The sequence below is a fragment of the Ammospiza caudacuta genome, chromosome 7 (genome assembly GCF_027887145.1).
Source record: "Ammospiza caudacuta isolate bAmmCau1 chromosome 7, bAmmCau1.pri, whole genome shotgun sequence".
NCBI classification, from domain to species: Eukaryota; Metazoa; Chordata; class Aves; order Passeriformes; family Passerellidae; genus Ammospiza; species Ammospiza caudacuta.
Genome location: NC_080599.1, coordinates 29,799,432 through 29,827,238, shown reverse-complemented (window position 1 = coordinate 29,827,238; position 27,807 = coordinate 29,799,432). Strand labels below are relative to the sequence as shown.

The 27,807-nt window shown below is 36.2% G+C and overlaps 1 protein-coding gene across 3 annotated transcripts in view; it reads right to left on the bottom strand.

Annotated features, from left to right (window-relative positions):
• CDC14A (cell division cycle 14A) overlaps positions 1–27,807 on the bottom strand; it is a 48,935-nt gene that overhangs the window by 5,098 nt on the left and 16,030 nt on the right. The window contains exons 4-15 of one of the 3 annotated variants that reach the window (XM_058808398.1): positions 27,413–27,505; positions 25,400–25,479; positions 19,220–19,286; positions 17,024–17,086; positions 14,340–14,427; positions 12,506–12,736; positions 10,266–10,404; positions 8,794–8,956; positions 8,103–8,215; positions 7,474–7,521; positions 6,337–6,453; positions 5,077–5,395 (exon numbers count right to left, since the gene is read on the bottom strand). In XM_058808398.1, the coding sequence (XP_058664381.1) occupies positions 5,077–5,395; positions 6,337–6,453; positions 7,474–7,521; positions 8,103–8,215; positions 8,794–8,956; positions 10,266–10,404; positions 12,506–12,736; positions 14,340–14,427; positions 17,024–17,086; positions 19,220–19,286; positions 25,400–25,479; positions 27,413–27,505 (1,521 nt within the window). The remainder of the gene's footprint in view (positions 1–5,076; positions 5,396–6,336; positions 6,454–7,473; positions 7,522–8,102; positions 8,216–8,793; positions 8,957–10,265; positions 10,405–12,505; positions 12,737–14,339; positions 14,428–17,023; positions 17,087–19,219; positions 19,287–25,399; positions 25,480–27,412; positions 27,506–27,807) is intronic. The other 2 variants (XM_058808401.1, XM_058808399.1) reach the window with 2 other exon arrangements.

Here is a 27,807-nt window from a genome sequence, read left to right as displayed (position 1 = left end):
CACACACTTTGTAAAATAAAATATTTATTCTATTTACTGGAACATCAAGTTTTCTCTTTTTTAATCAAGCTTTTCTTCTAGTTCATCAGCATAAACACAATGAAGTGGATTATAAGCTTGCACTGATGAAGGACAACACCATTAGAGAAAAATACATGTCAGACAACAATAGTTACAGTCATGCTTATTTTTTATTCTTTCTTTTTGTTAAGCAGAATGTGGAACAGCAGCATTAATGCTGTTTCATTGCAAAAAAAAGATCAGTGAATAACCTTCTCTCCATACTGCAGGAAAAACTCACTAAGGAGTTTAGTGAACATAAACTAGAACTGGAAAATTGCTGTGCTAGCCATCCCAAAATGCTCCTGAACCACTCATGTTAACAAAGACAGATAAGTAAGAGTGATAAGGTGATTTTCTAAAATAAAAGCACTGCATGATTGCAGCTGGTTAGCTTAGATATCTAACTCAGGGAAGGGAGATTTTGGCAATTAAGAGAAAGGGAATTAATCATTCAAGACTCTTTTGATGAGCTAAATGAATAAACAAAGTACCAGGACATGTAATAGACTTCTGTCAGGTACATCACCTGATGTGCTCCAATTAGAAAGAACACAAACACTGCAACAAGCCCAGGCTGGGCTGTCACAACTTCAAGTAATTTCAGCATCTAAAGCAGTGAAGTGGAAATGATGAAAAAGAATTCTGGTTTTAAAAGAATTCTGCCAGAACTGGTAGCTTGATACTGCTCCATATTTTGCTGATGAGCTTCAGACCACTGGTAAGTGCCACCAAAAGCAAAACAGCTGCATGTCAGGGGCTGAAGTGGTAAGGAAAAACCAATCTTCCTTGACGGGTTAATTGGTCCCAGAAGAGGAGGGGAGGGGAAGGAGAAAAAAAACCCCAACCAACCAACTAAAAAGAAAAAAAGATGATGCTTTTCCAGAGTTCCACATGAAAAAAAAAAACTCCCAAATCAAACCAAAAATCCCTCCAGGAATGCAGGACATGAGACTCAAACAGAAGTCACTATCATCAGTAGTAACAACTCTTTTTCTTTCCCCCCTCCCCCTCAGCTCCCAATGCATTACAGCCAAAGAAAATAAAAAGTTAGGTAGTTATAAGCAGGATAGCACTGCATAGCAGCTGTCTGGACCAGAATGATTTAAAAAAAACTAAAGAATTTGAACACTTTCCAAAAGGATTTTTGAGCTGACTTGGCTTATCAAAAGAAAACCAATTTGAGATGAGTAGCATGAGATAACCCCACAACAAGAAAATAAGACAACAAACACTGACATAACAAAGAGATACAGAAAGTTCCAGGTTAAAAGTGAAATAGTTTTAAGCATGACTCTGTTCAATCAGTAGGACTAAGCTTTCAGAAATATTATGTTGCCCTCAAACTAAACCATCTGTATATTTTCCAGTAAGCTGCTCACTACCAGACAGAAAGCATTCAGAGATTAAATGATTGAAAACCTACTCCTGTCTTAAACCTCAGGACATCACAGTGACTGCACTCAGTCAATTGTGCAGAAAATGGGAACAATTTAGTGCACTCCTCTGTGACAGAGATGCACAGGGCTACAGGGTACATTTAGAAGCAAATGCAATAATCAGAAAATGTGTTTTCATATCTGAAACATATTCCAAACAGTAACATTTTTTAGCCATTATATTAAAAGAACATTACTTCACAGGTAAATCAGAAACTTGCACTTTGCTATGTAGACTCTGCATGGCATGACTTTCTAGGAAATGCTGTTTTTCACATCACAGCATATAATATAAAAAATAGAGTATTTTTAGCTGACATCACTCTTCAGAGAAGACTGGAGAGAGAATCTTGTTTAAAGATCTTGCTGCATTTGACTGTGTATAATCTCTACTTCTCAAGAGCAATATCAAGCCAAGAATTATTCACAGGTTATATTCTTTATATCCCTTATAGCCTTCCATGCATTATTAAGTCATTAAGATAGGTAGGAAGAAAATTAAAGAAGTTCTTATAAACAGGGGAGTAGTGCATTTTAGAAAGGTTTTTTTCTTTAAAAATGCTTTCCACTCAATCTAAAACTTTACACTATGCCTAAGATATTTCATTTAAATTAATGGTTTAAGTCAATTAACAGTTCTACTGCAAAGAGACAACAATTAATTTCCTTCTTCACTGCAATGCACAGAGCTGTAAGCACCTCTCTGCTGTAAACAGGGCTATTTCACCTGTTCATGAATTGCTCCTTTCTCCTTCCTTAAACTACACAGTAACCAACATTCCTTGTTTTCCTCTCTTTTCCTAAGTCATCCTTGTCTAATAAAGAAGGCATGCTACAATTCTGGAAGTTACATTGTAAACCAACCCCTCTCCCCACACAGATTTGGGGAATTTTTGTGTCAAAGCCAACTACATTGCACCTCGAGGGTTTGAGAGATGAAGGAGAACCACAGCACTATCCTACAATTTTGTAACTATCTAGACACAAAAGAAACCTGAAGTGTCACCAAAACTTAATTTCCTTTTCTATGCTTATGGAACAAACCCACTAGCATGGCTTTCACTGTAAAAAATCATTTGTAGCATTAAGTTACAGCAACTACCTCTCCAAAGGACATGACAGTTCCCAGCTTTTAAGATGTTATATTTACCTTCAACCTTTCAAGCTGCCTGAGGAAAACAGGCTTGCTGTTTTTGTAATGCTTTACACAACGTCATTTGGTTCCCTTGTAAATTCTGGCCTGTTGTGAATGATGTCAGCTTATTTTCATGACTAAGTCATATTAGAGTTACAAGGAGTTTCTTCCCCTTAGGATGCTGCATGTAAGTTTACATGCATATGCCTTATGCATAATATGTAGTTGTAAGTAAAATATGAAAAAAAGCCCTCTAAAAATGCTGCTGGCAGCATAAAATTCACAAAATGAACAACTGAAAATAATGGGAATGGGCTGACTCTCCAAAGAATTATTGTTCAATACATTAAATATGAGACAGTATTGAAAGTGAGACATTAAAAAAAAAATAATCAGCCAATTTACCACTTATTATGCAGATGAGTGATTGCTCTCACCCACTGGTGGTATACTGACTTTTAGTTCCAGCATACTCAATAGGAACGGAGGACTGAACTCCTGAGGACTGAATTTTTGTAAGCATATTGGATTGAAGACTGGGAACACCTAAAAAGGACTGAGTTTGCAGAGCAAACAGAATGCATGAACAAATGAAAGACTCATCAATGTATCTCAAACAAAAATTCCTTCCTGGCTTGATATATAGCTTTTCACCTCTCTCTTCACCTCTGTGCCTGAAGAAATTAAACCAAATTAGTTAAACAAGAACAGTCCTCTTGTTCTAGAACTTGTTTCACCATAGAAAAACTGTTACAGTTTCTATATCTCACTTGAATAATCTCAATTATATATAGTTTATTACAGTCCCATGTAGCAAGGAAAAAGAGAATCAAATTAAAGAGGTGAAGATATGGCAATATTCAAGAACTCCCCTGCAAAAAGTTACTGCTGCTGTTTAAAGTAAAGTTTAAACTCAATTTTAAACTCAGAACAATGATTCTAAGATCAGGGAACATCAGCATTTATTTCCAGATAAACTGTAGTGGATAAGAAGCTAAAGTTTTTTTTAAACAAGGAGTCTGAAAGCATCAAGTATTCTGAAAAGCTGCTTTAGTCAAGCAGATTCTACCACAGTAGGAAGAAGTCACTGAGACAGAGAATACAGAATCACGTTCCCTCAACTAACTTCAATGTTCTGTTTATAGAGATTACATTTCAGTCACACATGCAATTTAATTCCACAATGGAATAATGAGATTTTATTTCCTACTGTCATCTATCCTCAGAAATAGCAATTCATACTCCCAAGCTACAGAGATGTGGCTTCTGAACTGTGAGTGGTGCCACAACCGAGCTGCTAACAAGAGGGTAGGTCCTCCACTTCTGCAGGAAGAAAAGAACACAGCCCATGAATGATCTTTGGCAGGACATCCTAGGTACATGCAATGAATGTTATTAGCTCTTTTCAGACAGACTCACCACACCCAAAACCACTAGCAGGTCTAACACCAGAACTTTCTTTATATGAAACAATTTATCAGTGCTAAGGAAACAGAAGAGCAATGTGCAATACTTTGAAGTTAATTTTACACAAAGCCAATTTTATTTCCACATAGTAAAAAAATATAAAAATCCTAAGTGTCAGAACTAGTTGAGAGAGGCTGACAGGCTCCCTTAATCATAGGCAAAATCTATTAAAAGCAGTATACTATTTTTGATAATTAGTAGGCTATCAAATCCTTGGAAATCCAGTATTTTAAATTGGTTTTAAATTTATAGTAGTAGATATGATTATTTTTCCCTAGAATAGATGAAGCTGTTTCTGATTTCATAACTGAAGATTCTCTAGTCTCTCTTCTCTACATTTTGTATAGAAACACTTTCAAGTTGCATTAGTTTATCTGAACATCCTCTTTATACAGACTCTTTTACACAGAAAAAGAGCACAAAATAAGCCCAAGGCAGCAAAGTTGTTGAGGAATGAAAGCTTCAATGTGAGACCATCAGAAATATCTTCCTTAAAATACTTTCCACATTTGGTGTTAGAAAAGGAGTAGGTTTCAAGTCAAGAGCACTAATTGCTCAAATAAGCCCTATCTGTAATGATATTCTACTTTCTGTTTACCAAGGTACATACAAAGGCTTCTTAAAATCTGTTACTGCACAAAGATGAAGACACATAATTAACTTATAGACTTTGCTATGGATAATTTGACATAAAATCTAAAGGGTAAGAAGGTCCATAAAAAAAGTTATCAGAAAAGATGTAAAGTTCAGGCACAATTTATGTTCATGAAGCTTCCATGTAACAGATGCTTAGAAGAGATGGGAAAAAAGCAGCTGAAATGACAGGTAACAGACAAAGGTGCTGTTCAGAGATATTAGAAGAAGCTGGAGAATTATGCCGAGTTAAGATTTTTTTTTGCAACAGTTTTGCTCACAGAAGCAAGGAAGAAAAGCATCAGTGAGCTGCCTGAAAGTGCTGTTGTGACAGTGACTTACAGGAATGGCCTCTGGCATGGTGCTGGAGGGGCTGTAAGGCCCATAAAGGTAGGCTGGTGCATACTCATCTGTCACGGTGCTGTGCAAACTGCTTGTGCTGCTCAGATTGTTGCCACTACTGCTGCTGCTGTTGTATAAGTTGTTGTTCAGTTCATGGTTTTTTCTGTGTGGCAGCTGCAAGCTGCCATTCAGGTGACTGGAGATATGGCTTACAGTAAAACCTGTCCTAGAGGACGATGATGTCTCATTGCTTTCATCACCATCTGAAGCAGCATACAGGTTCCCTAGAGAACTGGCTAGTCTGGAGTTTATGGAAACGCTGAATGGAAAACACATGAGGGAAAAATATTCACAAGGTATGTAGAGATAAATACAAAAATGTAACAGACAATTCAGAAGACATTAGGTGAATAACACACACCATTCTGAAATAATCTGTGTTTGCACACAGGTTCATTTCTAGCTCCTAAGTAACAAAAAGCAGAATTCTTTGTAAGGACTTTCCAAGTTTTGCTTATTCAAGCACTACACCATGGCCAGCTTTCCCCTCTGTCAAACCACACATGCATGCAGGAGATGGTGTTAAAAGGTTTAGGCAGTGTCTGATTTACACTGAAGTAGTTTGTGTACATGGAACAGTTTAAGAACTCCTGCTCTGTTTCTTGCTATCAGTTTTGTGATGCAAGCCTTCAAGTAACCAAGGAGTAATATGACAAAATTTGAGCCTAGAAATAGGGTGTCCTGAAATATCTCAAGCTGGTTACTCTGTTCAGGCAAATATTTGTGCACATACTTATTAAAAATGCATCAATTATTCTGAGTATCATTTAATATATATATAATAACTTAGGACAACAGTTATAATGGAGCTAAATAGTAATAAATCAAGGGTTCATAACAAAATTAATTACCACTCCATATGCTGAGAGTAATAGTATATAGACTGGTGGGAATATCTACAAAGCATCTGTAAACTGAGATAAGTGAAAGAAACTTTGACAACCCATTTGAACAAGACAGTACTGTTTCTGATGGCACAATCTGTATAAAACTCAGGTCAGTAGGACCGATTTTGGTTTTTCCTTGTTTTTTTAAATCTGTAGGCAACTGAAGTTTGGCTAGTGGAACAGCAAATTACTGTAAGTAAATTTAAGTCTTATAGCCAAGAAGAGCAAACACTTCATGGGCTGCAGATGTGCTGACAACCACTGTAGGATACTGCAAGCATTTGTACCAAAATGAGAAGAAGGAAAAAAAAACCTTTTAAGGGTAGCGCCTGAGGACGCGGCAATTCTGCTTATTCTTTCTGCAGATGGTGAACTGAGTGCCATCACTCTGGAGGCCTTGGATCTTTCTGTGCCACCTGAAGTACTCAGTCTAAAAGGAGTGCAGAGTTCCATGAGAAGCTAGATTTTATAATTAAAATATACATCTCCAACACATGTAATCTATCAGTACACAGATTGGTATTTTAAAAAGTGTGATTTCTCAAGTCTCAGAACTCAACAGCAAAAACTCAAGTTTGCCTGCTTAAACATATTTTTAAAAAAAAAACTTTTCAGATATCCACTCCAAGTATTTCCCCTGCTGCACCTTATTAAAAAGTTACAAGCTACTTTTCACTTTGATAATTTATGAAGGCCAAGTGTCCATTTTTTAGAAATTTACTGTAAGTTTTATAATAAATTTTAGAACTCTAAATGTAAACTTCATTAAGAGTACTTTTGGAGCTTATAGAGCAAGTATGAGTAGAAAAACCCAAAACTGTAGCATCATTTCCAAATGAAAATTTCCACAAAGTTGCATAGAACATGCAGCTCTTTCTAGGGTGGGATTCTTAATGACAAAATCCTTCATGTGTTGATAATGACTGGTATGTATGTTACACTGGACTACTCAAATTGTTACTATTACAGCTGTCCATGTTAATGAATTAATTAAAAAAATTAATTTTCTGTAGCCCTAGATCAGGGGATACAACAATCAGACCTTAAAGGATGAAAAAACTTGGGTACAGATCTCCAACTACAAGCACAGAAGGAAAATGACATTGAGCAGCTTTAATTACACACCAAGAAATGCTAGCCATCTGGAAAATTTCCAGTGCTAGCCATCTGGAAAAATCCAACTCAAAAATTCAGGTCACAAAACTGAAAATAACGTGCTCTTTTCAGTAGTAATGCTTGATAATGACAGAAATTTTATCTTACGTATTGTATTTTAGATTCACTGGGGTAAAGCATGCAGTTTGCAGGTGTTTAAAAAGGTTTGTTACCTGCCTGTGCTCAGAAGTTTGAAATAGTGATCACATCAATTGATTAGCAATGATCCAAAACACTGAAAATTAAGACCTAGTCAAGTGATATAAGTTTAGAACTAGAATTTTAAAGTCAGTACCTGAAGGGTTGTGATATTGACCAGGTGTTCAGTTTCAAGTCTTGCAGCCTAAAGAAACAAAAGCAGCAATATTTATCTGAGGATAAAAAACCTTTCCCCTCTGCCAAATCATATCTGTGTGTCTCAGGTTGGCTTAAAATATAAAAATAAGACTTAGACTTATTAACAATCAGTGTTTTAATTTACAGTAAAAGAACAAAAAGTTACTCCAGGTATAATTTCAAAGTTCACATTTTTATTGATTCTGAAAAATTCTGAATTTCTATAAGGAGTACAGAAAAGTAATTAAAGAAAGATGAACACGTTTGATTAAGAATATTTTGTTCAAGTCATAAGTTCTAAAATACTAGATATAAATTTTAAAGTTTTCAAGTATTTTTTACATTATCTTTTACTGCTACACAGTAAGAAGGCATCCCTAAACAGGAAGGCAGAGGGCAAAAAAGGAGAGAAGAAAAAGATTAACAAACAAAATCTGCAACTAATAGATTCATACCTGGAGAAGTTTCCACCACAGAAGGTGGTACAGGTAGTACCACTGCCTTAAACAAGATCATGTACTTGCCACAGGGATCTGATAGCATGGACAGAATTTAAAACTGCAAATGACCTCAGACTGGTATAATTACCTGAGAGCTCCAGTTGTAGCAGAAGAAGGGTGTCTACGACTTTTTAAGGCATTCAGCTTATCTCCCTGTGTCATCCCATTCTGAGCTTCCACATCCTTGTCTTCAGAATCATTCTGGGAAACAAAAGCATGCAAGCAAGGGAATCTATCAAATCCTAGGAGCAGCATAGTTTGAAAGCACTGAGTGTCTCCCTTCACAAAGATCAGAACCCAGAAGGCTGCTCTAGTGTCTCCTGCACACATGGCACCACTCTTTGCATGGTGCTGGTACATGAAATGTGCCTATGTACAAACACACATTTCTGCACAACCTGACTTCAAAGTTCACGATGCTCAAGCCTAATGCCAGCGCTTATTTACTTCAAGAAGTCTGTTGGACATTTATACACACCTGCATTATTATTAGGTAAAACTTGGAATAAGCAGATTTTTGGTTTCCAGGAGGAAAGCTGACTTTTTGTTTTCTTTCATGCTCAAGAAAACAACTGAAAATCCTGAGACAATGACTTGAAATAATGGAAACTTTTGGAAGCTTGAAAAATTACCTGTAACAGTTTTAAATATTACTTGATCTTTTTTATTAAGTGGAGATTTGCTCTAATTATGTCCTAAAAATATTTAGAAATAATCTATAGCTAGTTGTTAAAAGCTCAGCTTCAAGTCTGTTTGAAATTTTTCCTAAGGACACTTACCTCCTTGAATTGATCTAAGTCTGGTGCTTTGTTCAGGTTGTCAGTGATGGAAATGTCATTTAAGACAGAAAGAACTCTGTTAATGTTTCCATCGACAACTCCTCCTTGCTGTTTCTGCTTTGATCGGATGAGCTCTCCCTCCCTCCATAACATTTCTTGCTTCCTTCAGGACACAAAACCAAAGCCATTCACATCAGCACATTTGCAGACATAGAAAAAACCATATGAATACACGCCATGCTTACAGACTGCCAACATTTGAATCTTCCACACATCATCATCTGGAAACAAATTTACATGTCTAGCACAAAAAGTTTTAAAACATCAAAACTTAAAAGCAAAAAAACCCCTTCCAGAATCACCATATTAGTATGTAGTCATAACAGTACTAAAACTTCATTTTCTCAAATCCTTCTGGGGAAAGGGGTTAACTAAACAGGAATTTGCAATCATATTCTAAAGCTCTTAAAACACAACTTAAAAAATAATATAAACCAGTGTTTTTATATACATCATGTGTGGCATAACTGATGATACAGAACTTTGCAACTTACTAGTGGGAGTTTTCTGGATACAGATATTGTGCAGTGAAACTACAGCTGACCTGAGCACTGCAAGTAGTCATGTAAAGTTCACCAGAACTCTATGCAAATTTTTAGGAACGGAAAGAAAATATACTTCACACAGGTGATAAAAATAATAACAATTTCTTTGCTACAATGTGCATGGGCAGAGCAGATTTTTGATGAGGCTGCATTATTCCTCAATAAGGAAGTTTGCTGGGTAGGTACCAGTCCTGCTAGTTCCATCCAAGAACTGAGACCCTATCACATACTATTGAAACAACATTAAATTCCTACACTGAACAAAGGAGAAAATACACGAGGAAGTACATCAGAATATACTTCCATGGGAAATCTTTGTTTGGAAACAAAATATTATGGCAAACCTTCAGAGCTAATGGTTCTGAGCCAACTGCCTAAACTTGCTCAATAATAAATGCAAAAGGTAAGCACTTCAGATGGTATATAATGTATTTAAAGACTATTCTTTCAATGACAATATTTAATAAATTCTATTTGTTGATTTCCTCTTTTGTCCACATCTGTCCACTTCCAACACATTTGACTAACTCCTAAATTCCCCAGAACAGAAACATTCAGTCTTGAGGCCCTGTGTCCCTCTAAGGGGACAAAATGCACAGAACTCCACAGAAGCTGACTGCTTCTGAGTAACTCAGATTTCAATCCCCTATTAATTAACCTTACATCTTTTGAACAGGCAATAACTTACAAGTGTCAGTAGACAAATTAGATTCTATGAACAGTGCAAGATGGACAGGGATGGAGAGGAGCAAAAAAGGTACATATGTATATATATATATATATATATATATATATATATATATATATATATATATATATATATATATATATATATACATATATATTTATGTTTATATTGATACATACTCTTCCAAAAAGTTTTGCTGGGGTCCTATAATAGAGCCTGGACGACATATTCTTATCCAAGCAATGGCTTCACCATGTCTGAACTTGTAGTGCTTCATGATGTAACAGGCAATCAGTGTTCCTGTTCTCCCCAGGCCAGCTGCAGAAACACAAGAATCAACAGCCACATATGAAGGGATGAGCATTCCAGAATGATCAAATAAAAGTATGAGATGTAAGAAAACTTCCATGCAATGTTATTCACTGCATCAGTATCTGAAGAAATAATTTCTGAGTCAGTGTCCCATTTATCACATAATTCAACTTCAATTCTCTGTGGATACGGAGACAAATCTTTCATACTTTGGAAAAGTTAAGGTTTAAAAGAACACTTATAACAGCAATCACTCGTGGCACTTGAAAAATTCTACTCCAAGCTTTGTTTAAAAAAGGCCAATATTTTTTAAAAAGCTGTGATCAAGCTGGATACCAACTTCATATTTATGATACCAGTAAGAAACCATAATCAAAGCACCTCTGAGAGGCCAGCACAAGTACCTAAAACCCACGGTGCAGATACATCACATCTCAACAGAGAGCAACTCAGTGGGTTTTTCTTATTGCATCAGTTTTGTTGTGAAACCAGCACATAAAACTGTTCACTGCTATCTGTATAAACAGCAATGACTGTTGACCAGTGTATAATTTCAGATATCAACACCTTAAAAAAATTTTACCCATTGCCCAAAAATCCCAAACTAATCCTGTTTTTAAGGGGACAACAGAGAGACAGATAAATTAGCTTTTACTATCAGTAAAATCTCAAACTAGAGAGTGAGAATTAATCTTTTTCTAGCTCTGTGTTTCAAGCACTAGTAAAGTGTTTCCCCATCTAAACCTTATTTCCCACAAATACAGGATTTGCAATTTACAGTCACACAATAGCCTGCTATTGTTTATGCACCAACAACAGTCCAAATGAAAACTCTCCAAGCAGCCAAACATCTCTGCTGCTAACTCCATACACAACTACAAGCTCTTTACATTTAACCACTAACTCTGATGTTTTTGAAAGTGAACATGATTTAGGTAGGATGAAGGGTAGATGTTAACACCTAGTGAGAGTCCATAATTGTAGCTTGGAAGTGAAGCTCTGAAGACTCATTTAAAAGGCAAAGTATTGGTTTAATTTCTTTCCTCCAACATTCTGCTAATGTACAAACTTCCCTTTTCAATTAGCTGTTCTCTCTCATCTGAGACAAGCAGTTTCTAGAGTAATAGCTGTGCTCAGAACATCTCTGCAATATAACTCTGCCTGAGTTAGGCCTGAGTTAACTGTTGATTCAACACCAGTGGATTATTTAGGGTGGTATAAAAACAAAAAGAACAAGATTGTTGATTTGCTTACTAAATGGTCAGACAAAAGACCAAAAATACTTCAGTGCAGAAAGCACATCTCTAACTCACTGCCAAGTATGTTATATTCCTTTAGCAGCTAAGACTGGAGAATAACTTACTAAGAACCTCCTGCTGATCAATGGTTTATACCCTTATTTAGCCAATTAGGGGATTCCCAGCTTATCAATGCTACAACTTCTGGGTTCTAGCAACAGTAACAACTTGTTGGAAAATAAACCTGTTTATTTTTGATATGTATATTTATTGTTCATGGGAAAATTATGAATAGTACTATTCTTGCTTCTGATCAGGCAAGACATTTGTCTCCACAATGTCCTTACACAACTCTAAACACAAATCAAGCTCAACTCTTAAAAGCCTTTGTTAATCTCTCTTGACTAAGCATGTTTTGTGCATTTTCTGGCTGGTTTGCTGAATTAGGCTCGTTTGAAATGCTGGCATCACAATAACTCACATCAACTTGAAATGTGGAATTCATACACCACAGAAAAATGTAGAACAGTCAAAAACACAAAGAAAACCTTTTAGTGTCTTGCATTTCCTAGCCAATTATCATAACGCTGTGAAAGCATAATGCAAAAAAAGAAACCTGCATCAACTAAATCTCAAGTTTTCAAGTCATATTAAAAAAAAACCCACAGAACAATGAACAACAGATTGTCAGTTCCTGCAAATAACAGTGTAGGATGTAAGGACTACATATACACAGGAAAAATATTTGGCACCATAAAGCATTATTACTCTCACAATCTGAAAGTGTTCTTAAATGCTGTATTTCTGGGATACACTCTATGGATTTATACTTATTTTAACTTCAGTCAGAAATGAACAGGTGCACATACCTTTACAATGAACAGCAATGGCACCATCAGCATTTTCACAGATGTTCAGGAACCTCTGGACGATACTGTCACTTGGTGTGCTGCCATCAATGAAGAACAGGTCATAATGCTCAAAACCAGCATCAGTAAAGCGTTTTGCCTCATAGATCTTTTTGTTTAGTCTTATGACTGTTGTGATGTTATGCTTCTTGAAATAAGGAAAGTAGGCTTCAGGTGCATGAAGAGGATAACCTATTAAAAAAAAAAAAATCAAGCCACAGTAATTTAATGTCCAGGGTTCATGAAGTTCAAAATTCCACTAAACAAAACAGCCCCTGAAAACTTCTTGAATAATAAACACACTAATACTAAAAATGCTTTAATATTTTATTCAGAATAGACAGGTGATAAAAAATTGTCCAAAAATGCTCATTAAGACCACTTTTATTATAAAAAAGTGTTAAGAGGTAAAAAGTCAAAACAAAATCTATGTGAAACACTGTATTGTCTCACATTAAGCCCTCATTCTTCTCTGCAAGGGGATTTATACATAAATCTGGGGACATGTATGAATTCAGCATTTCAGAACAGCTGTTTATCTAGAGTCAAGCTGCAGATCAAAGAATAAAAGCATGCTTGAAGAGGAAACACTGCTTTTATGGAAAATAGATTGCTCATTTATATTATGGACAAGAGAAACAGTCAAAGGATAAACTGCAGTACCAAAAATATTCCTGTCCTACTGGGAAGTAAGAAAGCTTTATTGCCTTGATTCTCAGTTAAGAGACAAAAGGATCCTCTGGATGAAGATGGGGGGACAGGGAGGGAGGTCTATGACCAACCACAAAACAGCTGCTCAGGACAGGTCATAAAAGCATTAGTAAGTGCAATTCAAATCACAAGATAATTAGAAAAATATAGCTTTGTAATGTGTACTTGCAATCACCTGGGAAAGGATTATTTCTAGTTTCATAATTGGATTTTAAGTGTGTTAATTTAAGAATTTTCAGTTATATATGTTAAAAATAAAACACAGGTTTTCCAAATTCCATGGAACAATTTAGGTAAATTTAGAGAAGAATTCTGCAAGAAAGGGCTGCAACAATGATTAGGGAAGAAACCCAAACCAACCAAAATATTTTTCTTTCTGGATTTTGTTTAAATTTTCAGTGGTTGCTTTTTAACTGGAAGGATTTCAGTCATAAAAGAAACATGAGGGAGCAGAAGAAGGGGATGGGGAGGGCAGGTAGGTATTCAGAAAATATTCTCACACAAACAACAGGACATGGCACAAATAATATAGTCAAATTCAGAAAAAACCTGATGATTATCCAAGTGACTGATTTTCCTTTTAGCTGGACCAAATCTCTACTTTTCCTGTCAGTCAAGTTTTTCTTTTGTTTTTATTCCACTAGAATCACATTCCCCAGGTTCTTCACATTACCCCACGTATCTTCAGTAGGAAAGGCAAGCTTCTTTTAACAGTCTTTCCTGGTCTGTGTCATAAAACCCTTAACTCAGCCTTCTGTGTTTAATGCAACTCACCTTTGGCCTGCACACTTACTGTATCAGGTGTCAGGTTCCAGGAGGACAGTAAGTGACCTGAGTCTCTCAGGCACTTTGTCACAGGATGCAAAGTTACTGACTGTTAGAGCAATTGAAATTCTTCTGGCAAAGAAGAATTCCAAAACTTTTTGAATTAAATTCTAGAAGCATATATACAATGCTCACTGGATGATTATTTCTGAAGATTAAAACTGATCCATAATCCTATATTACCTTCTGCTCTTTTGCTATGATGGATTTACATGCTGGAAAAATAAGATCAGAGCACAGCATTAAACATACACCATACCATTTTCAAGTTTGCTTTTCGGGTGTGGTCCACTAAAAGCCAAAAATTTTCCTGGAATAATCCAGTTGAAGTCACCATTTTCCACTCGCTACAAAAATTTCAGAAGAGAAAAACATTTTAATATCTGTATATTCAAGGTAAAAAAAAATTACTCAAGATTTTATTTTACTCTTTTCTGTGTTCTTGTGGCATTAAAATGAAACACTTCAAATGTAATTAGCTAGCTTAACTATATGGGACAAATTAAACTGCTCCTCAGATCTTAATAAAATGGAATGTAAACAAAACTTGCTTAAGTTTTCCAATAAAAGCAGAAAGACCCTTTATGTAAGATATTTCCCCTTGAGAGGGTTCGGTGTTTCTGGACACCCATTAATAATACTGACAAACACCACCATTCTTCTATGTTTTAATCAAAAACTATGGAAACATGTTTCCTTGTGAGGCACTAGCTAAAAAACCACTTCACAGAAAACAAATTAAAAGCCAATTAGCCTTCAAAACAATTACCCTTTCCCTGTAGAAACTGAAATTTACATATTGGCATAAGCTCTGATGAGCCAGTAATCACAGAAGAAAAGTGTAAATTAAATAAAGACAGTAGATGTTAATAAACTTTCAAACTATGACATTTTGAATTTCTTGCTCACTTTTAAATGAAAACCTAAAACGGCTCTTCAAATTCTGTCACTGCTGAAAATGAAAGCTTCTTTGGAAATACGTAACATCAACTGCAGCTCCAAACTGCCTTCTTTTCTTTCTTTAATTGAAGACTGCTCACTCCTTGCTTGGCAATGCAGTTATTCTCAGCATGACTTTTAAGGACATGGCACTCGGTTCAGCTGCATTATTAAGCTTGTGTTTTTAGCTCTCAGCTCATCAGAACATCCTAATGAGTGAAAGGTTCTGATAATGGACATCACTGTAATCAATTCAGCAACTGTTTGCTTAGCTGAGCCCATTAGGCTTGCTCCCAATGTCCCTAACAATGGAAACTCCTGGAAATTACCCAGGTTGCATAAGGACTAGGGAACCAACCTCAGTGCCAAGGCAGGACCCCTGCCCCCCCCTGGTATCAGAGACTGACACCTCAGCACTGCAGCACCCCTACTGCCTTTAGGGAAGAAGTCCTGTTCAGTAAGCTAAAAATATTTTTGTACTTGTATCACCAGTTTTATTTGTGGATTAAGTTCCTTATAGTTACAGGAGTCATGGCAAATAATTTCAATTGTTATTGATATGAACTACAGGTATCTCTGTAAATGTGTGTATGTATATGCTTGACAGTACATGCAAACACCATTATTACTAAAAACCCCAATCAGCATTTACTTCCAGTCCAACAAAAGGGGAATTAGCTGCCTTGATAAGATAGTAAGATGGAAGAACTATAAACAAGAAACAATTTCCTTTTAGCCTGCTCCATTTAAGTTGTATGCAACTTTTGTCTACAAAACCACATATGTGAAGACCTAACATAGCAAAAATCTGGAACATTTAAAGTTTTTGAAATATAGCACAGGACATAAGTAAACAAAGCTGACCATGATGTGTGAAAAAAAAAGAAGACATAGCAAAAAATGGACAAAAAATTAAAGATGATTCCAAATTCTTGCTTCTTAAACCCAGCAAACAGCAACGATAAACATCATTCACATGTATGTACTTTGCACATGCTAAAGTAATGTTAAGCCTTAAACAAGATAATGAGATAGCTTTGGTCAATTATTTTATGACTCTTTTTCAAGCAGACTAATACCTACTATACATAGAGAATTCCAAACTACCTTTTGTTTTTAGAACAAGTTTTTCTTTTTGTACATGGAGTAAGCAAAAAGAAGCAATTTTATATTTTAAATTTTAGATTATGTTCTTTAATTTTGGTAATTCTGCAAGGGCTATACCAATTTTTGAACCTAATCATTATGAAACATTGCAGGACACAGAAATCCTTCTACAAATGCTTTCAAGTTTAGTGAAATAGGCAGATCTGTGTTACAGACTGCCTACTGCAGACATCTACAGCATGGCATATTTTAAAGCTTCTCTAAAGCAATGTAGCTTGAGATAACTTTTTACTACCAGCAGATAAAGGTGTGCATGTTACAAAGTCCTAGAAGCAGCTAGAGCCAACCAGAGTACCTATATCTAGGTTTTAGCAAAGTTGGCAGAACAGTGAAATACACCTGTTAGCTTTCTGGGACTTCATATGGGAAATATTTTGGATCTATTTCCTTTACTAGAATTTCACAAAATGCATCCTTACCAAAAAACCCCTCAAAATCTGCTTCATCTATATGGCTATAAAAAAATCTGTCATATATTTGGGACTAACAGGAATGGAAGAAGGAGCTAACAAGTGTTGAAAGAAAACATTCTGTGGGTCAGCTGAGAAACCTTGGATTGTGTCCTGGGAGAAGGCTGGGAAAGCATGAGAGAGGTCCCAGAGGTCAGAAAGGCTACAAGAAAACAGTCGATTTATGATATGATGCACTGAAATTGCAAGGGCAGTAATCCTGTGTGTTCTTCAAAAAGAGCATACAGGTTTCCATGTACATACCTTCATATGAACACTGGGTTTTACTCAAATTCAAGTATGCTTTCAGTATGTTTTAAGTTGGGGATACTGAATACTCTTCTTTTAGGTAACTCAAACACATTCAATGCATATTAAATGTACAAACCTCATAGTGTTCATATTCATCCACATCAAATGTCTTAAAGTCAAAAAATCCATGCTGCAAGGCCTAAAAGGCAACAAGGTGTCAGTTTACACTGAAATACAATATATAATTTCACTTTACAGTACTTTTTTGAGCAAAACTAAATCCCTAAATGTTTGTGGTTGTGGCTTATTGAAGCTTTTACATTAAGACAACATGACATTTTGCACAGATTAACAACACAGACAACAAAAACTCCAACAATGTCACTGAAACATGTCAGACTCATTATTCCCCTCCAAAGACATGAGGATGGGACACGAGGCTGTTGCATATCACTTAAATTGTAACATTGATTCTACACACCCCACCTTGTGGGGATCTTTCTGTAAGGCAGATGACAAGTTAAAAAGCAATTCCCTTTTTGTCATACACTCATTTAATGATTCCTATGCCAAATGTATTTTCATGCAGTTGGACATAACAAAACATTGAACACTGAGAGTTTATTGATTTTCTGCACTTAGTATGATACTCTAGTTTTACCACTATAATATCTAGGCAAAATGGCATATACAGAATGCAGTGCCATGTATAATATGTATTTTATTATTTGTTTTAATACACATTTCACAGGAACAATGAAGTCCACTAGCCTACATTAGAAAGTATTTATTACAGGACTGAAAGAAGTTTTGTATTCAGTTATTTTTATTATTATTACTAATTATGCCACTTTTGTGCTAAAGATTTGCATATTGAAAACAATTATTTGACTATGAAATGCATAGCCAATATTTATTCCAAATTTGTAAAAGACATTTCTGCAGCATATATTTATACCGAACCAATTGCATTTTGAAAAACAGATATCGCACAAGCTTCTGGAATTAAGGTGTGATAAGAACACATCACAGATCTGTCATTTAAAACCAATAATCAGACTGCCATTGTTTGCTACATACAAACCATCTTTTTAGGACAAATGAAAAATAGCTTTGTTATAGACAAGATAGGCTCAGTGACTGGATCTGTCATGAAACCTCAGATACTGAGAGGTTGTCTGAACTGGAAAAGCTGATTTTGAAAAATGTATTTCATCGAAGCATGGCTGGCTGGCTGCACTCCACAACTTGCAGGCCCCCTGAATTACAGGTATATGACATACATACAAACACCAAATTTTTCCAGGTAAACTAAGACTACCTTCAATTAAGGCATATGTTTTCTGCCCAAAGTGTTTTTACCTCTGTAGGTGAACTAGACAAAAATTAAATAATAAATTTTATGAGAACAAAGGAGGAAAAACTGATTCTCACCGTCCTTTTGATGTATTAGCTGCAGATAAATTACAGTGATTGCACTGACTACTTCAGATCTTCAGATCTGTAGAATGCCTCACAAATTACAGTCTTGCTGGTAACTGACAGCTCCTTTCCCACCCCCACAGAACTAAAAATATTAAGCTTGATCTCTCTTTTTCCAATTTTTAAAAACCACTTGTTTTGCCACTTTTAAGAATTACAAGTGGTCTGTAAAGTATCTGTACAGCCCTGTTCCTATAGCCTTGCTCCCTTCATCAAGGACAATGAGAAATGATAAACAAAATTTAAAGGCCCCAAGCTAAGAACTGATGTAAATTTTTTTTACGAGAACAGTACTGGAGCTTAATAGCTCAGGACTACTTAAAGTGACACATCACACCACTAGTAAGAACACATTAGTTTTCACTGGTTTAAAAAACTTTCAAAAGATCAGTGCCAAACACTGAACCGTGTGTTTTGGGGAAAGCAGGGGCCAAGTACATGCAAAACCTGTTCTGATTAAATCACAGATTTAAGATACCTAGGTATCTGTTTCACTGACCTCATTAACCTGTCACTCCCTCTCATCAGAGGTTATAAATGATCTATAAATGATCAGCAGAGCCAGCACAGTGTCTTGCATGAAGAGCTGTCTCCAGCCAGGCCTGGTGCATTTTCATGTTCCACTTCACCAGGTGAAGTTCAAAAAACTGTCAAAGGCCAGGCCAGGCAGTCAAAGTGCAGCCTTGCTCCACCATCAGTACTCAAACACACTCCTCAGTAACTTAGGTTTCATCACTACTCATTCACAAATGTGCTCTGAAACCAGGTTTTATTGTCTATTTAAACAGTAATTTTCTTCATGTTTTAAAAATCAATTTAAACCTGTTTTGCTAAGAAAAAATGTTATTACCTTATTTACTCCCTGTAAACAGTCCAAGATGGTAAGATTGTATGTGCTGCTCCCAAATGAAGCATCCCTATAGATTTAATACAAATGAATTTAATATACACAGAATTATTTTAAGAACTAGGGCAAAGGCAGAACACAACAGAATACAACAGAATACATTCAAGATATGCAATACCCTTGGAGAACTCTAAATTAAAGTCCAAAGACATCTTTTGAGAAACTTGTTCAGACTGAAGTACTCCCCTACCCAAGATGTAGCTCAGACTAAATGCAGTTAAATATTACAAGCTACTTTGGGTGCATATTTTACATCAGGTAACCACATGCTCTTTACAAAATTATTTATGCTACCCTGGAACAGGAAGGTTTGCATCCCCTCTGGATTGTGTAAAGATAGTAGCAAATAAAGCACAGTTTGCTTAAACCAACATTCAAGTCTTAATTAAGCTACACTAACAGGGGCAGGCAAATAAGATTAATAGTTTGGAACTAATTTACAGGCTTCCATTTTGATGCCCAATTACAGATGTGATTAAAAGTTATCCTGATATAATTAAAATTACTTGACCTCAGTATACCACATGAAAATTGTCTGTAAAAGATGAAGTAAGACTCACCATCAAACATGCACCACCAAACAAAAGTATTGTGGAAAAATGAAAATGTACTTTTTGAAGTTTGCTTCAAACCACTTTGATTTTAACAAAACTCTGCCTGAGCAGATAATTTCCTTATCATTAAGGAAAAAAAAATATTTTACAGCTTTTCTGTTTGCTATCTTATACAGAGTCCTAAGAACTGCAATTTATGAGAATAGTAAAATTTTAGGTTCAGACACATACTTAATCTATAATTGATTCAAAATTTCAATCTTTCATTGAAAACTTAGTTTTTTTTATAAAACTTGCTATAAGTAGTATGAAGTTTTTGATATGCTCCTTCAATCTCAAGTACTTTAAGAGTAGAAAATTCTCTCCCATTCTTTAACAGCAGAGTAAGTTTAGCAGTTTTGAGCAAGCAGTGTTCATAGAAAATGGTTTTAAGAAAATTAAAAGCTATTATTTTGCTAGTGTCATATTGCAGGCAGGCCAATCTAAAAATGCTTTCCAATTATTAGATTATTAAAACACACTTAACTATAATGTTTTGGAATGGGAACTTTGAAGTGTGTATGAATCTTCCATACCCAATTCCAACAGAGAAATTTTAAAAATGAGAGGCCATAAAGTATTTTCACTCTATTGAATAAACAGAACATACCAAAACTTAATAAATGAATTTTACAGACAATACATTTTTGACAGATAACGGATTAACATTATTATTTTGAATATCACATGATAGCAGATCATTTTAGCAAAAAATTCTTTTAGCAAACAAAAAAGTCTTGCAAGCAAAAAATTAAGGGCTCTGATGGGAACACATACATAGCAGAAAGGGATTAAAAGCTGCACCAGTTTTCTGGAGGGGCTGACAGAAATGAAATCAACAAATGCAAACCACAAAATTAAACATTTAGAGAAACATGAATAGAAGATATGGTTGTAGGAGACAAGTTCTATTTTGTATGTTGCTTTGTTGTAAAAAGAATATAACTTTTATTTTATCTGTATGTATATAATTACTTCTCTGACTGATAAGGCATCTGATAGTGCAGTACATGAAAACTATGCTGGGGGAAAAAAACCCACATAATCCCTAATCCACTAATAAGAAGCACGACAAAGGAGGGAGGGAGGATGGTGAAGCTGACCTAGATGTACAATTCCAGGTGCACAGTATCCTCAGCTGCAGTGCCCACAGCAGCTGTTAGCAGGCTGCACACAGATGCTGGCAGCTGCCATGGACTGCCTCCAGCACCCGTGTCTCAAATGCCTCACTGCTCCTGATGGGCACCATTACAGTAGGTGCTGATCACGTTTCATTACAGTATCCTTGGAGTCTTTTAGGGCCAATTGAATAGCCACCTTACTTTTCAGACAGTGACAGAACTCTATTCACTTTCAAAATGAGAAACAATGTGAGTATTTCTAGGAGATGCAGATTCAGTATGAATCTGAGCTGGCATTACAGAGCTGTGTATCCCACATCCGATTTCACAGTTGTAGCTGACCTCAATACTGCATAATGCTTTCCCTTTCACCAAACCTCTAAACACTGTCAATAACAAAACAATTTGCTTCCCCAGCACTTGCCAATAAAGAAACAAACCCCAGAAGCTATGAAATAAAATCTACCTCAGAAATTAATGTCATTATTTAGAGACTGAACATAATAGTATTAAATATATTTGTTTTTTCATCAATACAAAGTATTTTGAGGTAAAAATCTGAAACTCTGCTCCTTAGTAGGCAACTGGTATTCATGACAATTTTAAGTGGTGTTAGCACTGTTTTTTAAATGGAAGTGAGAAGATCTTCCAGAGACTAGAGCGTCACCAAGTGACAGTGAATCAGCCAAAAATAAGACATAAGTGTCTCAAAGACAGTAGTGCCTTACCCTGCCAAGTTATCTTTAGTTTTTCTATTATAAAAACAAAACAAATTTCCATGAATTTTGTAAGAAGAGCAATCTGATTTTTTCCACCCCTGCCCTGAACTGTACTTGCTGAGGCAGTCTTTAAATGAAATAGCAGCTGAAGACCTAAGCCGATTAGGGCTTTTTGAGGTCACTCAGCTACATGAAAGTAGATCAGTTTCTCAGTACTCCCTTCATGTAAACCTACCTCAGTACTCCACAAAGAATCTGACAATGCTGCAGCTTCTCCCTACTCAAAGTTGTCTTTTTTTTTTTTCCAAATAAAGGACACTTCAGGTATCAAATTAACAAACTTGTTAAACAGTCCAGTTGTAACACTTAACTGATCATTGCTCACTGACAAACTCTTAAACTATTCAAACAGACATGACCTATACCACAGAAGTTATATAACATCCGAGTTCCAGGCTGCAAGAATAAATTCAAGTCAGTAAATACTGAACAGCAATGATTAGTATCTCCAAATTACTTCCTTTATAGACCTTAGAACATGAGCAAAGAGGTAAGACATTTGGGTTATGTTTTGAGCAAGAGTTATTTTAGTTCTTTTCAGGACACTAAAGGTGTGCAAAGAGTGCAAACTTGCTCACAGCACCACCTTGTTTCTGCCAAGCAGACACTGCCTAAGGCTACTGCTTCCAGCACAGGTTCGATGGCTTGAGCCTCTGTACTGTGCCCTATCTTGCAACAGAGATGCTCCAAATGTCTTGGAACGGGGGGCAGGGGGAAATGTCCCAAAGGCTTTGAAACACCAGAGAGGATGATTAAATGATTTCTTTCCCATCCCCAACTAATCTAGATTGTCCCATTGAAGACCCTCATCAGATCTACCTGCCCTTCTCCCAGCACCAGCAAATCTTGAGATCCTTGTATATACCAACCTCCACCTGTGAACTCCATACCCAAATAGCCCCTCCCTGTCAGACTTCCCATTTCTCATCTAGCTTCTTATCTTATCAGAATCCTTCATTTTATTTCCTCCCTCCTCTTTGTCTCCCCTCCAGTACAGATTACACACCCATCTTCTCCAGCAGGACAAAGTAGACTGCAGGTAACAGAATCTGTTTAGGCTCTAATCCAGAGACAAGAGCTGACATAGGGCAAAGCAGATCCAAAAGAAACATAAGTGCTTGCCAGCCCCACACCATGCAAGAAAGAATGCTCAAGAAATCAGGATGTTTAATCATTCTAGCAAAAGCTCCCAACACTATATTCCTTCTAGAGACAGCAAAGCTCAAGAAGAATGCATCCCTCTAACATTACCAAAGCTTTGCCTTAAAAAACCCAAACAGAGCAAGAAAAGCCCAAACACATACCAGATCCCACCCACACCAGACAAAACCCACCACAAAAACCCTATAACTGTCAAAAGCTTTAGCTTTAGACAATAATTTCTCTCACAGCAACCTAGGGCTTGAAACACTTGGAAAAAGACTGCAAAGAAGTTATGTTGCAGAATATTCTACTCCATAAATTTATTTCTGTTTTCTCCTGAAGCTGACAAATGGAATTAAACAATTAATCTTTTGTAATCATTTTGCCAACCCAGACAGCAAAACCTGAGTAGTCCCTTTGCTGGACTTTGCCTTCTTCAATGTTTTTGGGTATAATACTCTTCTCAGGGAAACACAAAAAGCTCTTTTGAATATAATATAAAATTATCTCCAGAAAATCTTGCTCTGTCTTCTGTTTTTTTGATCCCTCCTTTGATGATTATAGAGTAGCTAACTATTCTGAAATAAAATTTCATTAATTTAAATTCACAAGGATTGCTATGAATAATCAATTTACACTTAACAGGAAATTGTTTTGTGTCATTAAATTTGTTACTGTGGTTCCAATCAGCCTCACAAGAAACCAGAGACAATTAATTTCATTAGTCCTTACCAGTCAAGCAGAAACAGCATTTTCTTATCATTGCTGCTACTATCAGTATCACTATTATAAGGAACTAGTTGCAAGGCAAGAATCTAGAGCCTTTGATTGGAGCAAACAGGGTCCTGGAGACTGTTCTGCAAACACACTACTCCTCCCAAGTTTTCTGTCTTATCATTTTGGTACCTAACAAGTAAGTTTCTTCACTCTGTCAAAACCTCTCTTCTACACACCTGAATTTTCACCTTGGCAGGGGTGAGAAAAACCTGAAGACAAATCAATTTACTACAATTCCAAACTGTAAATTTCTTTAGTTGGTCAACAAGATGCAGCTATTCAGCCATGGGGCCTGATGAGAAGTATCCATCCTCAGGGTCCTGAGGGAACTGGCTGGTGTTGTAAAGCCACTCTCCATGATATTTGAAAAGTCATGGCAGACAGGCCCAGTCCCCAGTGAGTGGAACAAGGGAAACATCACTCCTATTTTTAAACAGGGTAGAAAGGGAGAGCCAGAGAACTGCAGGCTGGTGAGCACCACCTCTGTGCCTGGGAAGATCATGAAGCAGATCCTCATGGAAGCAATGCTAAGGCACATCCAAGACATTGTTTAATGTAGATCATGACCCCTGTATCTTATACAGAACTTGGAGACGTTAAAAAACACTGACATGTTTAAAAGAACTGATTTTTTATGCATTGTACCAAGTATCTTTTATGATTAGCTGAAAAAAAATATGGATACCAGTAGCTCAGTAAACTTCTTGGGTTCTGGAGAGCTATCATTGTTCAGATCAGTGCATAAATTCTCTGTCAATAAAAGCTATCACTGATTTAATACCTTTTCTTTAAATGTAGCTGATGGTTTAAGATTTCATAGTCAAACTGGTCTTGACATAAAAAAGAAAATCTACCACCCCAGCAGTTCATACTGCATCTGGCTTCTGTGCAAAGTCTGAGAAGAGACAACCTGATCTTCCTTTGCTGAGTGGCTGAAGAATCAGAGGAATTTGATATAGACAAGGTAGGTCTACATTTACAAATGCATTGGCTGACAGTGAACACTACTTGCAAAATGCTGATTCCCCTAAAAGAGAGGATATTGACCTTCTTGCAGTTCTATTCTATTGCCAGTGTTTGCATAAGAATCATGAGGTATTTTTATTCAAAGAGCATAAGGGTATTTCATAGTCCACACCATGAAATATATTTGGAAGTCTCTCTATTAGATAGGCATGACAGCTAAAAAAACTTAGATTCAAGCCTCAGTGTGACCTTAGCACAGAGTTTAAAGACAGATTGACAGAAACTATCTATGATTCACTGAAAACATTCTGTAACCCTAATATCAGAACCTGTGCTGTAAAATAGAGAAAATATAACAGCATAAAACCCCCTTCAATCCTGTAAGTCTCACTAGCTAGGGACTAGGTAATTTCAAATATTTGAATTAATCCCAAACAGTAAAACAATGCATTATGAAGAAAATGTTTAAGTGCTAAATCACAAACATGCTAAGAAGTATTTTCAAAACCTGACAGTTTGCTAGACTGAGTCTTACTTAAGACTTGGATCAATCTAAATTATTTATTATTCCCACAAACAGCAAATAATTACACGAAATGTAAAAAATTTTTTTTCTGGAGATGAGTCATTTTCATTCAATACCTGTATCAGACATGAAACACCTTTTTGGGAGGCAATCTAAACCCCATAATTTTTAGCAAATTTTAAAACATAGAAGTAGCCCCATTTCTTGTGTTCACATACCTATATGGAAGATATGGTGGATTAGATCCTGATACAAGCGTCCTGTAAGCTTCTTCTGGTGTTTTCTTCAAGTATATAACCTAAAAGGGATGGAGGAAGAGAGGGGGAAAAAATAAATCAGCTCTGAGCCTAAAAAGGCTGACAGGAACTTCCTCAAGCACACTAAACTCATTAGAATGCCTGTTATCCTCCTTCATGACCAATTCCTGTGACATATACAGATCAGAAAAGACATGCCTACACAAAGAAAAGATTCAGCTATCAACAGAAATCAACAAAACCTTTGTTTTGTGTCAATTCCATACTTTAAAAAAAAAATTGGAAATAAAATCACATACTGCTGCGACTGAGAGACTTTAGTGTGGCATGAGTTACTGTAAAATAGCTTACATTTAAAGCCTAAAGTCTTGCTTGTAGACTTCAGGAAAAAAGTGAGTTTCATTTTATCATGGAATTAGGGGCAAATTTGTACCACATGTTCTCCCGATACCACAGGTTTTATTTGACAGAAGTTCTGGCCCTCCAAAGCTGTGTCTGCTCAAAGACATTCCCACATGACACTTTGAACATAATACTGGTCATGTCTGTCTACACAGCTCATAAAGACTCATAATAAAGAAACCAGGAGGAAGCAGCAAAAAGATATTAAGAACACAAAAGGAAAGAGGAGAGGAAAAGAACCACTGAACAAGCTCCTGAAAAAAAATCAAAAGTATCTTGGATATCAAGAGCAATGCAATAATTGAAGGAGGAAGGATAATTAAATGAAGAGGAAAATACTACAGTATGTCTTCAGTACCTAAAAAGTAAAGAATTCCATTAAGAAAAATCAAGGAGACATTTTCTGACTCATCTGTATCAATGAAAAGTCGGCAACCAAAACTTAGCTTCATTTTTAATTTAATATGATGAATCTTCAGAGTGCTTTCCTTCTGCAACATGCACAAATAAAAAAGACCCCTAACAACACAAAAATCCCAGTGTGAATAGTTTGGACAAGCTGAAGCTTTTTTTGATATGCAAAAAGCAATGTAAAAGTTTAAAAAATTACTTAATAGATATTAACCATTCTCTTGGAGCAGTTTTTTTTTACAAGGGACAAGGTTTTCTTCCCTTTCCCCACTGTCACTACTGTAACTCACTATGTGGCACTGCTACTTGTAAAATCCAGATTCAATAAGTACTGAACTTATTTTTCTCTGAGACTTTCCTTTTTATGTTCTCAGCCTTCTGAGTGATGATGTGGCTGAAATTCCTCACAGTTATGCCATTACATAGGCACAGGACATGTAGCAATACTGGCCACATGTACCTGCTGTCAGGAAAACTCATGTCATATTTCCTAAAAAGCTTACAGAACAAAAAGGAAATCAGTATTTTCCAAGTCCACCTTAACACTTATCCACAGTACTTCAAATGCAATTTGGATTTGTGTTTTTCCCACCTGCACCTGCCATTTACAAAATTAGAAGTATATAGAACAGATCCCCTCTAGAGCTGCTTAGATTACCAGCAAACAAACCTTTCATGTTTCAGCTAGGGCTGAGATGTCTAAATTAAATTTTTTAATTAGGATAAAACACTCCTGCAAGGAAATAACTGGACATGCCATAGTAGTTTACTATTGCCTGTCTCTGGTTTAGTAACTTTAGGAAGGCTGTGGGAAAATCTTTTCTCCTTCCCAGTCTGAATCTCACTACTGACATGAGAAGCAATTCATCCTAACATGGTCAATTAGAGGTAAGCAATTTGGATTTTCAACATTCAAGAAAATGGTCATGGAGAAACATGGAGGGGATCTGCAAAAGCCATTCCCTATGTAATAAAATAAATGGAGTTAAGGGGTGATGACCAGGTTTCTCTAAAACTCATCCAGAGTTTTCAAAGACAGTTTAGAGACAAATGAAATGACCACCTGTCCACCTCCCTAAAAGAGCACCCCTTGACAAGCCACTTTACACATAGAAGTCTCTTCAGGAAGGTTAAAGTATCCATGTGATCAAAAATACTTACAGCATATGAACCTATTAAAAACGCTGCATTTGCTCGCTTCCGCTGGTCAAAGCTGGTGTAGTACACAATCTTCTTCCTTGAGAGGCTGAAATACTGGTTAAAAGAAAATAAACAAAACAGCATATTTACTAAGAATGTGCTTTAAGAATACTTTAGCAAAATCACTTTTCCAAAACTGCAAAACATGTTAGAGAAAATTCTTATCAAGAGGTTCCTAAAATTGAAGGAGCAAAAATTACTGATACACTGAAGAATCTTCTTATATCACAGATAAATAAGAGCACAGGGAAACAGCCACTGTTTCTGGGCAGATCGCTAGGTTAGCTGTACAAAAATATGCTATAAAGTGGAGCTGAACCAAAATCTGCAATATAAAAGTCTGGATTTTTTCCCCC